The sequence below is a fragment of the Mytilus californianus genome, unplaced genomic scaffold, assembly GCF_021869535.1.
Source record: "Mytilus californianus isolate M0D057914Y unplaced genomic scaffold, xbMytCali1.0.p SCAF_14, whole genome shotgun sequence".
Classification (NCBI taxonomy): Eukaryota; Metazoa; Mollusca; class Bivalvia; order Mytilida; family Mytilidae; genus Mytilus; species Mytilus californianus.
Genome location: NW_026262626.1, coordinates 24305311 through 24317917, shown reverse-complemented (window position 1 = coordinate 24317917; position 12607 = coordinate 24305311). Strand labels below are relative to the sequence as shown.

Genomic DNA, 12607 nt, shown 5'->3' with positions numbered 1-12607 from the left:
GAAGGTCGGAGGTTTTCTCTGGGCACTCCGGCTTCCTCCACCAAAAAAAAAAACTGGCCGCAACGAAATAGCCCAAAAGTGGCGCTTAAGTCTGGCGGTAAAAATTATTCATAATGATATAGCCTTCCACGAACATAACTATCTGTAAAAGCTGTTACCATTCATTAAAAAGTATTTCTGGTTCAATTTGTCATATCAAATTTATCTTTTTATATCTAGGCTATCAACAGAGTTAGTCAAGGAGCAATGAAACCTGAGATATCAGCACTAGAATGCAAGCAATTTATTGGATCCCAAACAAATGAAATGAAAAATATGAGGAAGAATATCTGTAAAATTAAAGATGAGGTGTATCAATTACAAAATGATATGATTGGCTTTCAGGATGAAATAAAAGACATTAAAGATGCGGTTTTTTACTACAGAACGGATATAGACGAGACCAGAAATATGCATATTCCTGATCATATACGAGGTAAGTGTTGAATTCAAAGTCTTAATGATATTTTAACAGGTTCATGTAGGTAAAAAATTACTATCAACATATTTAGGGCCGGTAATAATTATTTCTTAAATAAATGTATCATATGGAGTGGTCGAATCAGCTTTGCTATATCAATTAACGATTGCTTTTCATTTTGGAACTAAGAAGTCAGTATTAAAATGAGAACTTAAGACAAATTTCTTAACGCAAACAGTGTTTTAAATGGAGATAAATGCTGTTCAACAATCAATGAACCACGCTATGAGAGGTATTAATAAAGGCAACAGTTGTATACTGCTGTTCGAAAGTCATAAATCGATTGAGAGAAAACAAATCCGAGTTACAAACTAAATCCGAGGGAAACGCGTCAACTATAAGAGGAAAACAACGAAACAACAGAAACACTGAAGTGCAACAAAAAACAAACGGCTATGCAACACACACAGAAACGAACTATAAGATAACAACTGCCGTTTTCCTGACTTGGTACAAATGGTGGGTTGAATCTACTTTTGTGGCAATGTTAAATATAACACTATAATGACAACATTACATGACAGGACTACGGTACAAATAAATGCAAGAACGTTCAGGACAGAAAAATACAACAATAAACAATACAATAGTACATTTCGACGTACTAATATTTATCAAAGGTACCAGGCTTATAAGTTAAAAAGCCAGACGCGCGTTTCGTCTTCATAAGACTCATCAGTGACGCTCATATCAAAAAAGTAAGAAAGCCAAAAAAAGTATAAAGTGGAAGAGCATTGATGATCCAAAATTCCGAAAAGTTGTGCCAAATACGGCTAAGGTTATATATGCCTGGGATAGGAAAGTCCTTAGTATAAAGAATAATTCATACTTTTGCAAGCAGTAAATATCCGTTTAATGCATTGGATGTTACATATATAATGTCTTATTCCGTTTAAAAAAATACATGTTTTGAATATTAAACAGAATAATTTTGAAATCAAGCATGACTTTGTTTTGTTTAATTTAAGAAGGCCAACTTAGAATACTAAAAGATTGGAAAATGCATGATATTGTGTTCTGCAATTAAACACGTGGATACAAAGAGGCTTATGAAGAGGTAAACAAACAAATTATGGTGACTTTTATCGGCGGTCCTGGTTCTGGTAAAACAGCGACTGGAAGACATATTGCACTACTGTTCGAAAGGTTGGGATGGGAGGTTATCCCTGTTTATAATGAGGATGAAATTGTACGATATGGAAACGGTAATATTCGACAAGTGTTTTTATTAGATGATGTCTTAGGGAGTTTTGCTCTAGATCTGAGCAGATTAAATAATATAGTCTCATGTAAGAAAACTATTCTCAATTCTATTAATAACAGATCAAAGATTGTGTTTACTTGTCGAAAGACGGTATATAATGAAGCTATCGGATTAAAACCATTCGTTTTAAAACATATTGTTGACTTGGAAAGCAAGACCAATGACTTAAATGAACTAGAGAAAATACAAATTTTGACAAACCACTGTTTAAAAGCAGGTATCGATAAGAAGCTCTATATCAACTTATCGCTAACGTCTGCCAAAATAATGTTTCCATTTTTGTGTCAATTGTTTGCAGCTAATGTAAAATATCAAATGTTTGGCTCAGATTTTTTTGAAAGGCCCTTTGATTATTTACTTGAAGAAATGAGTAAACTTCAAAAAACAAACACCGCACAATATGTGTCTTTGGTATTATGTCTAGTAAACAATAGAAAGCTGTCAAAGGAAAACCTGCCTTTCAAAAATGTAAAGAAAAGAATTTACAACTCTTGCGGATTAGATCGAGGAACTGCAGACAGAAAGATAATCGATGCCTTATCTCATATTGAAGGAACATACGTAGTGCTGATAGAAAGTGAATATTCGTTTATACATGATTCAATTTACGAAGCAATCGCTTTTCACTATGGCCAGGTCTTCCCTGAACAAATATTGGAGTATATGCCAAGTGACTTTATATCAAGTAAGGTAATTGTATTCGGGAACTCTTCATTTGATGAGTTGAGCATTAAGATTACAGAAAAATATTTTTCAAACTTAGCTGAACGTATTTATTCAGATCTTGAATCAAATCAATTGTTCGATGTTTTTATGAACAAGGCTTTAAAATATGAGCCATTTCTAGATGTGTTCATACAATTAATGAAGAAGAAACCGTATAACGACTTTAAAAAGACATTTTTAGGTCATAAGTTTTCTTTCTTTGGTGACTGCGATCATTTGATTAATACCCAGGAAAAAGATAAGGACCATGAAGAAGAAGCTGGGTCTACTTATTATGATGAAACCTTCAAAAGAGCGCTTTTAACTGATAAAAGAGAAGGCGAATTTGAAGACAAAAATTTGCGTTACAACATTCATAGAATTCTAGTTATCAGTTGGGTTGTTTATTTCGGGCACATTCGACTTTTACAAGAAATTGTGAGGCATGTGCATGATCATAACGAGTCGACTGATTTGGTTTTTGGTTCAAGCACAGAAGAACAAGCTAGGTTACTTGTGTTGTCAGTTTACAATGGCGATCCAGGTTTAATTGAAACAATTCTGAAGTATGTAAAGAAGAAGAGCATAAACTCTACATCAATGTATATGGATGACGATTTTCTTGAAGCTAATCATCATAGAACGCTTAGTCCTCTCACTGCAGCATGTCAGTTTAATAATTTTAAGATTGTAGAACTGTTAGTTAGAGCTGGTGCTGATGTGAATTTGGCTGATTTCGATTACGAATTTCCTATATTAATGTTGCATCAGAGAATGGATATTATGAAATCGTAAAATATTCAGTTCAAAATGGTGCAGACGTAAATAAAAATATACCAAATATGTATATGATAAGTGGTTGTGTACCCTCCTTGTACATCGCAGCAATACAAGGATATTCTGATATAGTTAGCTGTCTCGTCCAAAACGGCGCTGACGTGGACATTACTGGATACAGTAATATGACACCTTTATTCCAAGCTTCATATGGGGGTTTTATAGAAATCGTAAAAATCCTTGTAGAAAGTGGGGCAGATGTGAATTTGTGTGATAACCATAACGAATCACCATTGTGCGTTGCGTCTAAAGAAGGTCATTCAGACGTTGTTTCGTATTTGATAAAGAACGGTGGAGATGTTAACATATGTGACGAACATGGCACATCGCCCCTTTTAGCATCAGTAGAAAATGGTCACGTGAATGTATTGAAGACTTTGCTGAACAATAATGCTGAAGTAAATAACCAATTATCAGGTGAAAGATTACCCTTCATGATTACATTAATGAAAGGGAGAGTCGAAATTGCTAACTTTCTTCTCCAAAATGGGGCCGATTATAAAATGAAAAATGAAGGTGGAGTAACAACTATGCAAATTGCTCTGTGGAAAAATTATTCTGAAATATTACTACAGATTGTATCATTAGAAAATAGACGAAAACCATTCATCGGAAACTTTCAATTATTTCAGCTGTTGGTTGACTTGTTCGATTTTGAAGTATTCCAAGACACAAGTTGCAGTATAAATAGAAATCACAATTTGCCTCTTCTGTCGTTTATTTCTAAAGATACTGATGAAGATGGTATAAAACATTTAGTTAAGCTTGGTTTAGGAAGTAAACTAGATAATAAAAAGAAACATTTACTCCTAGAATATGCTATAACTAAATCAGGCGTGAATAAACGTGTTGAAAAGGTCAAATCATTGTTTGACTTATGCAAATCATCCAATGTTCGGGATTATAACTCTGTGTCACTTTTAGAATGCACAAGAAAGTTATTTGAACAAAACAAAACTCTTTTGAAGGAAAGTAAATATAGATGGGAAAATTACCCTAACGAGGTATTTAGAGAATGTCTGAAGGCTGTTTCATTATTAGACAAAGCTGGAAATAAGACTGTAAGCAAACGGGATGTTGAGGAATATTGGTTCATAATGTTTTTCCTTAAACAACGGATTAGAAGATTTTCTGTGTGAAGAAATCTCATCGTCTTATTCGTCGATATTTTATCTTTTTGTCCAAAAAGAGTCACAATTTCCGATTTTCATGCAGATCGATCTTCTTTTAAAAATCTACCTATTTGATTTATTGTTAAATTGTTTTCGTCTTGAATATGCATAAAATATTTGGCTCTAGCTAAGAATCAATCAATCATTCAACTCAAAACTACAAAATTTGAAACAGTTAGCAACTGCAGCATGATTAAATATAATAACACAGAATGAAAAGGGCAATTGTGAAAAAGGCAACCAACGACAACATCGCGTTCTCATATCTAATAAAGAATGTTGCTGAGTTTTTGTATATGGTAATGACTTTGTTTTCGTTTTCAAACAGATAACTGACGGTCAATTGCAAGTTACCACAATCAAAATGCACTTTTTTAAAAGTTGATCTGCTTTCAAAAACTTGTTATAAAATACAATTCAACATTTTTTAAACGATACAGTTTCACTGTAGAATTAATTTATTGTATGATTTTTGCTTATGCTATTTATCCCAAAAGTCGAATCACGGATAGACCTATTATATAAAAGTTGGGTATCACATCAAACCTACTTCAAGATTTGAACTAATCTTAGCAAAGTTGCAAGTCGTTCATATATGTTATATGGGCGTTTCATAAGTCGAAAACAATCTGTGGCAAAAATGGAAACCGTATCAACATTAACAGTACACAAAACAAAACATAAAAACTAGATTGAGCAACACGAACCCTAATAAAGTCGTTGGTGATTTCAGGTGCTCAGTTAGGGTATCAGATCTTGCTCCATCTATAGTCGTTATTTTAGTACTTGTTTGTAAACATGAAGTTAATTGTATAAATAATAGGTAGTATTTTCACGCCTCGTATCTCATAATGCATGTAATGTAAATTCATAAATATATTTTAAACATACAAAACAAAAAAAATATGACTTGTCTGCCTGTCTCAAGTCAGGCTATTCAGACAATATTATGGTTTTTGTTGTTTATACGTGTATTTGTTTGGATAAATCGGTTGCTGGATTCTGCAGCTATCTGTAATAGGGTCGAATATTGCTGTTATTGTTATCTTATTGTTTACAAGTGTTTAGTCACAAACGTACTTGAAATGGTTGCTTGCGCAACACATTTAACGTAGGTTAATTCCTACAGCTAGGTCAGTATCACTGTTGTTAGATTTTCAGTCTCCATGGTAACCATGATTCAAGAAGTTGAAAGATTGTTGTTTTTTGCGCATTTAATTTTAGTCACAGACAGCATTGACAAATCATCAGGTATAGTTGACCATTAATAATGGCTGTTTCGTTTAGCTAAAACGGTTGTTATGTTCACGTTTTATGTAGTTGACTTTCCAAACATTTGGTCGCGATTCAAATGTTTGGTAAACGTAACATTATTTATTGCAAAATGCAAATATACATTTTGCGAATTGTTTCGACCAATACAGAATGTTCCCGAAATTCTACATGGCACACATGTGATGTCAATGTGAATTATTAGAATCACCGAATCATAAAATGGTAGAAAACGTTAACCGTTTTAGGAATGACAAACCATACGTTATAGAGTCGTGGGGTCTTTTGATTTGATGTCCCTTGTCCAAAAATAAGAAAATTAGATCAAGTTTAAAGGTCAATGTCATATTCTAAATTGTGATTTTGACTTATTTTCCATTTTTTTTTTAAACCGTAAAAGATATTAACAACATATCCTTATTTATTTCTTGGTGGGACAGGTCGTTACACATAAATTTTGGTTGAAAGGGAACGTTGATATTAAATGGGAGTTGTATTCCCTCTTATATTCAATATTACACGTTTGGTAGAATGTTTATCTGTTGTCATCAAAATTCATAATGTCAAAAAAAAAATAGTAGGTATGGGTAGCTAGGTCCTTATAATTGAATAAAGTAACATTCATTTTTAGTGGAAAACTGTTTTAACGTTAATTGAAGGTTCTAATCAAAATATCTCGCTACAGCATTTGACATAAGTTTGAAGTTTCTGGAATAAAGTGGTGGTTGTTGTTCTGCTTTTCAGTTTGTGCGTATGTGTAGCTTGTGTGTGTCTGTGTTAGGGGTGTCTTAGCATACATGTATTTGTCTTTAATGAATCAATTAATGCAACTATATTTAGACAATTTGTCTGCTTCATTTCATTTCTGACATAATTATGTGCGCCATATATAAAGAATGAATGATTTTACAAGTAGCAGGATCAATGCTGTTGTAGGTTAGATGATGTGGACACAATTTAAAACAGTGTACCCTTGACAGCAGAATGACTACAGGTGTCTATTAACACGTGTGTTATTCACCTGATTGTTTTACCTCATATTATAAAAAGACAGTATCATGTATCTATTTCAGGCAAATGCACTGTTATAGTATCTTTTGGCTGAGGGGGTTAAGAACTACCGCAATTTCTCATGCAAGGCTGGTATGGACAGTGTTCTAATATCTTGCATTCTGTATGTAACTAAATAATATATTAAAATATAAAAATAATTATGAACCTGTTCAAGAGATCCAATAACGCATTGATTAACACCGCATTTGTGTTCCACCTTCAATGAAGATTCTAAATTATCAATATAACAAAAAGTTGTTAGGATAGTGATGACTAATGAATGCTAATCCCCAGGAAAGAATATTTGTTTGAAACTGTTTTACAACTTACTCAGAAAAATGCTCGAACTACTTGACTTTCACAAATTGTGTTTACACAGTAATATAATATATCAGTTTAAGATTATTTGCCTCTCATGGTATAAGACGCAATACAGATCGTATGCTTGCATCAATTTACCCAAATACAGATTGAATTAAAGCCAGAACATTTTGACATTGTTTATAATTTTTATCTGTTTTGGTTTTTTAATATTATCACAATTTCCGGTTAAGATCCGACTAAATACCCATATACCGGTATCGTCATGTAAATACGCAACGTATGGTGATTTAACTCATTAACAATATATAATAATGACTAAGGGACTTTTGCTTTAAGGTCCTTGCTTAATGAACTTGAAATTGAGGTCAAGGTCATAGATATATTTGATGTTCTAGATTTTAACCTTTGCTTTTTCTTTATATGTATACGTGATAAAGCCAGGGGATTTTTTTATTTAGGTTGCAAGCCATATGATCTTGACAACTCCAACCGGAAATGACCTTATGTAAACCAGAAGCAGCTAATTTTCGACTTCTTGTTATTTAATGTACAAATATATAGAACCATATTTTTTTTTGGAATCTGTGTCAGGTAAACTATCACCGGAAGCGACATTTATAAGACCAGAAGAAACAATTTATTCCTTATTTCAAACAAAAGTGTATAGAAATCATATATTTTTTTGAATCAGCATACAATAAGATATCAATTGACACTGGAAATGACGTTTTAAACTGGATTCAATATTTTCGTATCAAAATAAATCGTTTTGGGTGGAAAGACCTGCAATTGATCTCTTAACAATTGGTAGTTAATTATATGTTTTCCTCTTGTTATTAACAACTTTCCCCGTGAAATGATATAAAATTGAGAATGGAAATGGGGAATGTCAAAGAGACAACAATCCGACCATAGAGCAGACAACAGCCAAATGCCACCAATGGGTCTTCAATGCAGCGAGAAACTACCGCACCCGGATGCGTCCTTCAGCTGGCCCCTAAACGAATAAGTATACTAGTTCAGTGATAATGGACGTCATACTAAACTCCAAATTATACACAGGAAACTAAAATTAAAAATGATACAAGACTAACAAAGGCCAGAGGCTCCTGACTTGGGACAGGCGCAAAAATGCGGCGGGGTTAAACATGTTTTTGAGATCTCAACCCTCCCCCTATACCTCTAGCCAATGTAGAAAAACAAACGCACAACAGTACGCACAGTAAAACTCAGTATAAGAGAAGTCCGAGTCCGATGTCAAAAAAGGAAACAAAAGAAAATAAACAAAATGACAATAATACATAAATAACAACAGACTACTAGCAGTTACTGACATGCCAGCTCCAGACCTCAATTAAACTGATTGAAAGATTATGTCTTCATCATATGAATATCAGGCACAATCCCTCCTGTTAGGGGTTTAGTATTATACCGTCATACAATATATGAGAAGAACATAACCTGTGTCATGCCAACAACTGGTTTTAGAATAAATGTGTTAATTCCGATGCAAAGACCCTATAAGTGAATCAATATTAAAGCCAAAATATGCAATCTTTAATGACCTGACAACAGTATCGTAACTATATCCCTTCTTAATAAGTCTGTTTAAAGGTTTTGTTAGCTTTTGAGGATAACATATATTTTGATTTATAAAACCGATAGGTTGGGTCGTCATAATTCTATTAGAATCAGACAGTTATCAAATTTGTGCATTCAATCAAAATAATTATTTTTTTTATCATATTACAATAATGGATCGATTGGAAGTTTATTTTGTCACATAATTCTTCATTTGTTTCCTCGAAATTTTTCATGTCTGCTTGTACTAGGCTTGTGAATGTTAAATCTTAAATAAAAATGTGTACTTTATCTATGATTGATAAAGGTGATATAAAGGTACATGTATACAATGCCATAAACAAGAAGATCCAAAAACAGTTATGAACATATTGTACAACATAACAAATGATTATTAATTTAGGGAGTTTCCTAAACACTTACTGTTTATCCTAAATATATATATGAATGCATTTGATTGATTAAATAGTTATGCGTTATATGAATATGAAGAAAAACGGAGATCATATTTCGAAATGGTAATATTTTAATTGATTCACGTTCACAAAACGCAATCAATATCTAATTATAATTAGATTCAATGCAATCGTTATATGTGATGATTACACAAGTTAAATCAATAATGATCAACATTACGTTAAATAAGAATCTATACTGAGTTTGGATTTATGTATTTACGGATGAATTTGAATAAAAATCATATTATCAGAGACATGACGGTAAGTTGAATACCTCCATAAATGATGGATAAAAGTTAATACAAACAGTATATCGTCGCTGGGCTTCCAAAATGTTGTAAATTACTAATTTAAAAAAAACATTCTCAAAAACAGGCTTTTAAAATTTTGTCGAAATGCATGCTTCCAAATTGTCGTATGTGAACTTGACAATTTTTGTAAATGGCAGTGAAATAAAAACTTTGACATTTCTGGATTACCCCAAAACTTAATTTATGTTCGAAAAAATAAAGAAATGTACAATTATTTGATTCCAAAAGCCATTATACAACAAATTTCAAGTTTACATACAACATTTTGAAGCAAACTTTACAAACAACTGAGATTGGAAATTTTGTAACATGTCTTATTTCAAATGTTTTGATTGGTCTAACTGTATGCTATTTTGGAATATTAATGATTCCCTTCCGCCAAAATGATTTGTGACAAAAAGTAATTTAAGCCAAAAAAGTCATATACGACATTTTCGAAGCCCAGCACGATATGTGGTTTTTAAACATTGCAAAAACGTAAGATACGATTATCTAGCGTAAAAAAGGAGCTTATTATTCAGATGTTGTCATTTGTTGCTGTATATCTTTTTTGTTTTAGCTCAGTTGTGCTGACTTGTTTCTCATAATTCTGAATTGACTTTATGAATATTAACAACTATCAGTAGTTCATGCAAGGAGGATCAAGATATGGTTTTGATAATAGGTAAGAGCTATTATCCATTGTCACACAGTGTTGCATTTTTACAAATATAAAGAAAACATGTCATAGTTTAAAAGTGTTCATTTTAAAATTGATCTATATCAATACCAAAACATATGATATACAGCTAAAAATATATCCATTGTCACCTTTTCAAAACTTAACTGCACACGTTTAACGGAATAATGCTAAACGTATCAAATTACCAATCAATGATTTAATATAATAGATTCATAACATACACTTTTGAATAGAAATATAAACTGTGTATGTAAATACATGAAATAAGAGTTTTGTAATGGAATGGTGGTAAGTTTGTAGTAGATATTTTATAAAAGATATTATATATTGACAGATTTCCTGTTAATGTTTGAGTAGATCTAAGCAAAAAATATAATAGACATAATCATTTATATAGAGAAAGAGGGACGCAAATTAATGCTTTCAGCATATTCATCTTTTGCCTTTGTATTGATTTTCTTATAAAATTTACTAAATGAGTTCCACCTTCCATAATTACTAGTATTTGTTTTAACCGGGTTTTCCGAAGGGACTGCAAACAGTGTACGTTCAATAGCTTGTAAAGAACCATTTGACCAGTGCTTTTCAAATTATGATATTGTGTTAACTATGACGAAATAAAGTATTATATATTGAGAATTCGTATTAATCTTTAAGGGATTCGGGCAATTGATAGATCTGAAAATGGCACAAAATGTCGTTTAATGACATAAATTATGAACCTTTCAGATAATGTTCTTCTCAAATTTTGATATGTTTTAACTGATGACAAAATGAAAGTCAAATCTTCTAATGACGATTTTCACTGGTGTTTTTCACTGGTGTCGTTTAAGGTTTATGGCCCTTTATAGATTTGAACATTGTACTGTGTGTCTTTTCCATACATTGTCTTATGAACCATTCAATCAAAGTTTTTTTAACTTATAATATGTTGCTACAGATAACAAAATGCAGGTCTTCCAAAATATAAGCAATTTTTTGCTCTCTGGTTTACTCAAACATAGGCTCACAACGTAGCGCAAGGCGAACAAGTCTGATAACGTCTTCAAAATACAGAATACCCGGTTTGAAGTCAATTTTGCGTCTTATGTTGTGTTTGAAAATGATCTGACTTAAAGGGGCACTAGCTGTCGAAATCATGTTCACCGATTTCACTCAAATTCTCATATTTGATTTATAACAATGTAAAACATTTTTCGAAATTATAAAAAGACTAAAATAATCAATTTACAGGGCATGAGCTCGTTAATATGTAGCTTTGTTTTGTGTGTATTTTAGTCTTGACGCCATCTAAATAACTATCAAGTTGACCTCCGAATACCTCCGATGGCCTATTAAGCAATATAAACATAAATATGGATATAAATAGAAACTCGACTCGTGCTATTTGATTTTTCTATGTCTGTTTAATTTCCTTTTATAGATTAAAAATATATGTTAATCATCGTTTTTACCTGTATACAAATGATTTTTGTGGATGGAATCAGTCAATCAAATGATTTACCTTTGTTTTACTTTCAATGTTGACATTCTTTTCATTTAAATAACTCAGCATGCACGATTCATGCGTTATCAATCTCTAGCTAAGGGGTTAAATTGAAGTTCACACGAATACGGATTCAATGAGGTTGAATTACTAGTATTCACTTGGAAGTGAATAATTCATCTGCAATGTTTTTTAGCTAATTTTGACAAAATTGAACCATACTGGCTGCTAAAAGCGAATTTTTATTTCACTATTTCCTTTTCATTAATGATGAAACAAAAAAAATCAAATTTTATTTTTTTTATATATATGTTGTAGCTAATGCCCCTTTAAATTAACAAAACATTAAATCATAAGCTCCATATACTATAATGTGTGAATGAAGAAATATGAGTATATCTCAAATCTTAAATTATTTAGCTGCATTACCTTTTTTTTACTTTAACACTGTGTAACGTTGTTCCTCTTTAACTGCTTTAAAAAAATGTTTAAAACATCAGAATATTCGATTGATAGGATTATATGAGATGACTGCTGACTGCACAAGGTCAAGGGAATTAGATTTAATATATTATTCGTGGGGTCATTAAATAAAGGCAACATTAGTGTACCAAAACGTCAATATAATAAAGTCACCAAATTAGGGTACAGAAAAAATCTGAGGGAATTACAGAAACTTCAAAAGTGTCAACTTTGGTGCAGTGGCGGTTTAATCGTTCACTTCTTTGTATTCATCATTCGCCATGCGATTCACTAAAAGTCAAAATATCAAAATCTTGATTAGGACACATTTGATGAATTTACAAATCATGGAGACGATATTGCATGTGCATGCTCTTTAAGAGTTTTCAATTGCAATATACATACCTATGTATACAACATTATGGAGAAAATTAATATTTTTTAGTTTTGATTACGATTTGTCTTGTTTATTTATGATTG

General features: G+C 32.0%; 2 protein-coding genes across 2 annotated transcripts; both read left to right on the top strand.

Annotated features, from left to right (window-relative positions):
- The first annotated feature begins 223 nt into the window (after positions 1 to 223).
- On the top strand, positions 224 to 3284 carry LOC127724589 (uncharacterized). The gene is made up of 2 exons (XM_052231607.1): positions 224 to 475; positions 1489 to 3284. The coding sequence occupies exon 2, from the start codon at positions 1593 to 1595 to the stop codon at positions 3282 to 3284; it is 1692 nt and encodes a 563-aa protein (XP_052087567.1). The 5' UTR covers positions 224 to 475; positions 1489 to 1592.
- A 47-nt stretch (positions 3285 to 3331) lies between these two features.
- Positions 3332 to 4618, top strand: LOC127724599 (ankyrin repeat domain-containing protein 50-like). Its single transcript, XM_052231618.1, has one exon. The coding sequence runs from the start codon at positions 3332 to 3334 to the stop codon at positions 4463 to 4465; it is 1134 nt and encodes a 377-aa protein (XP_052087578.1). The 3' UTR covers positions 4466 to 4618.
- The last annotated feature ends 7989 nt before the right edge of the window (positions 4619 to 12607 follow it).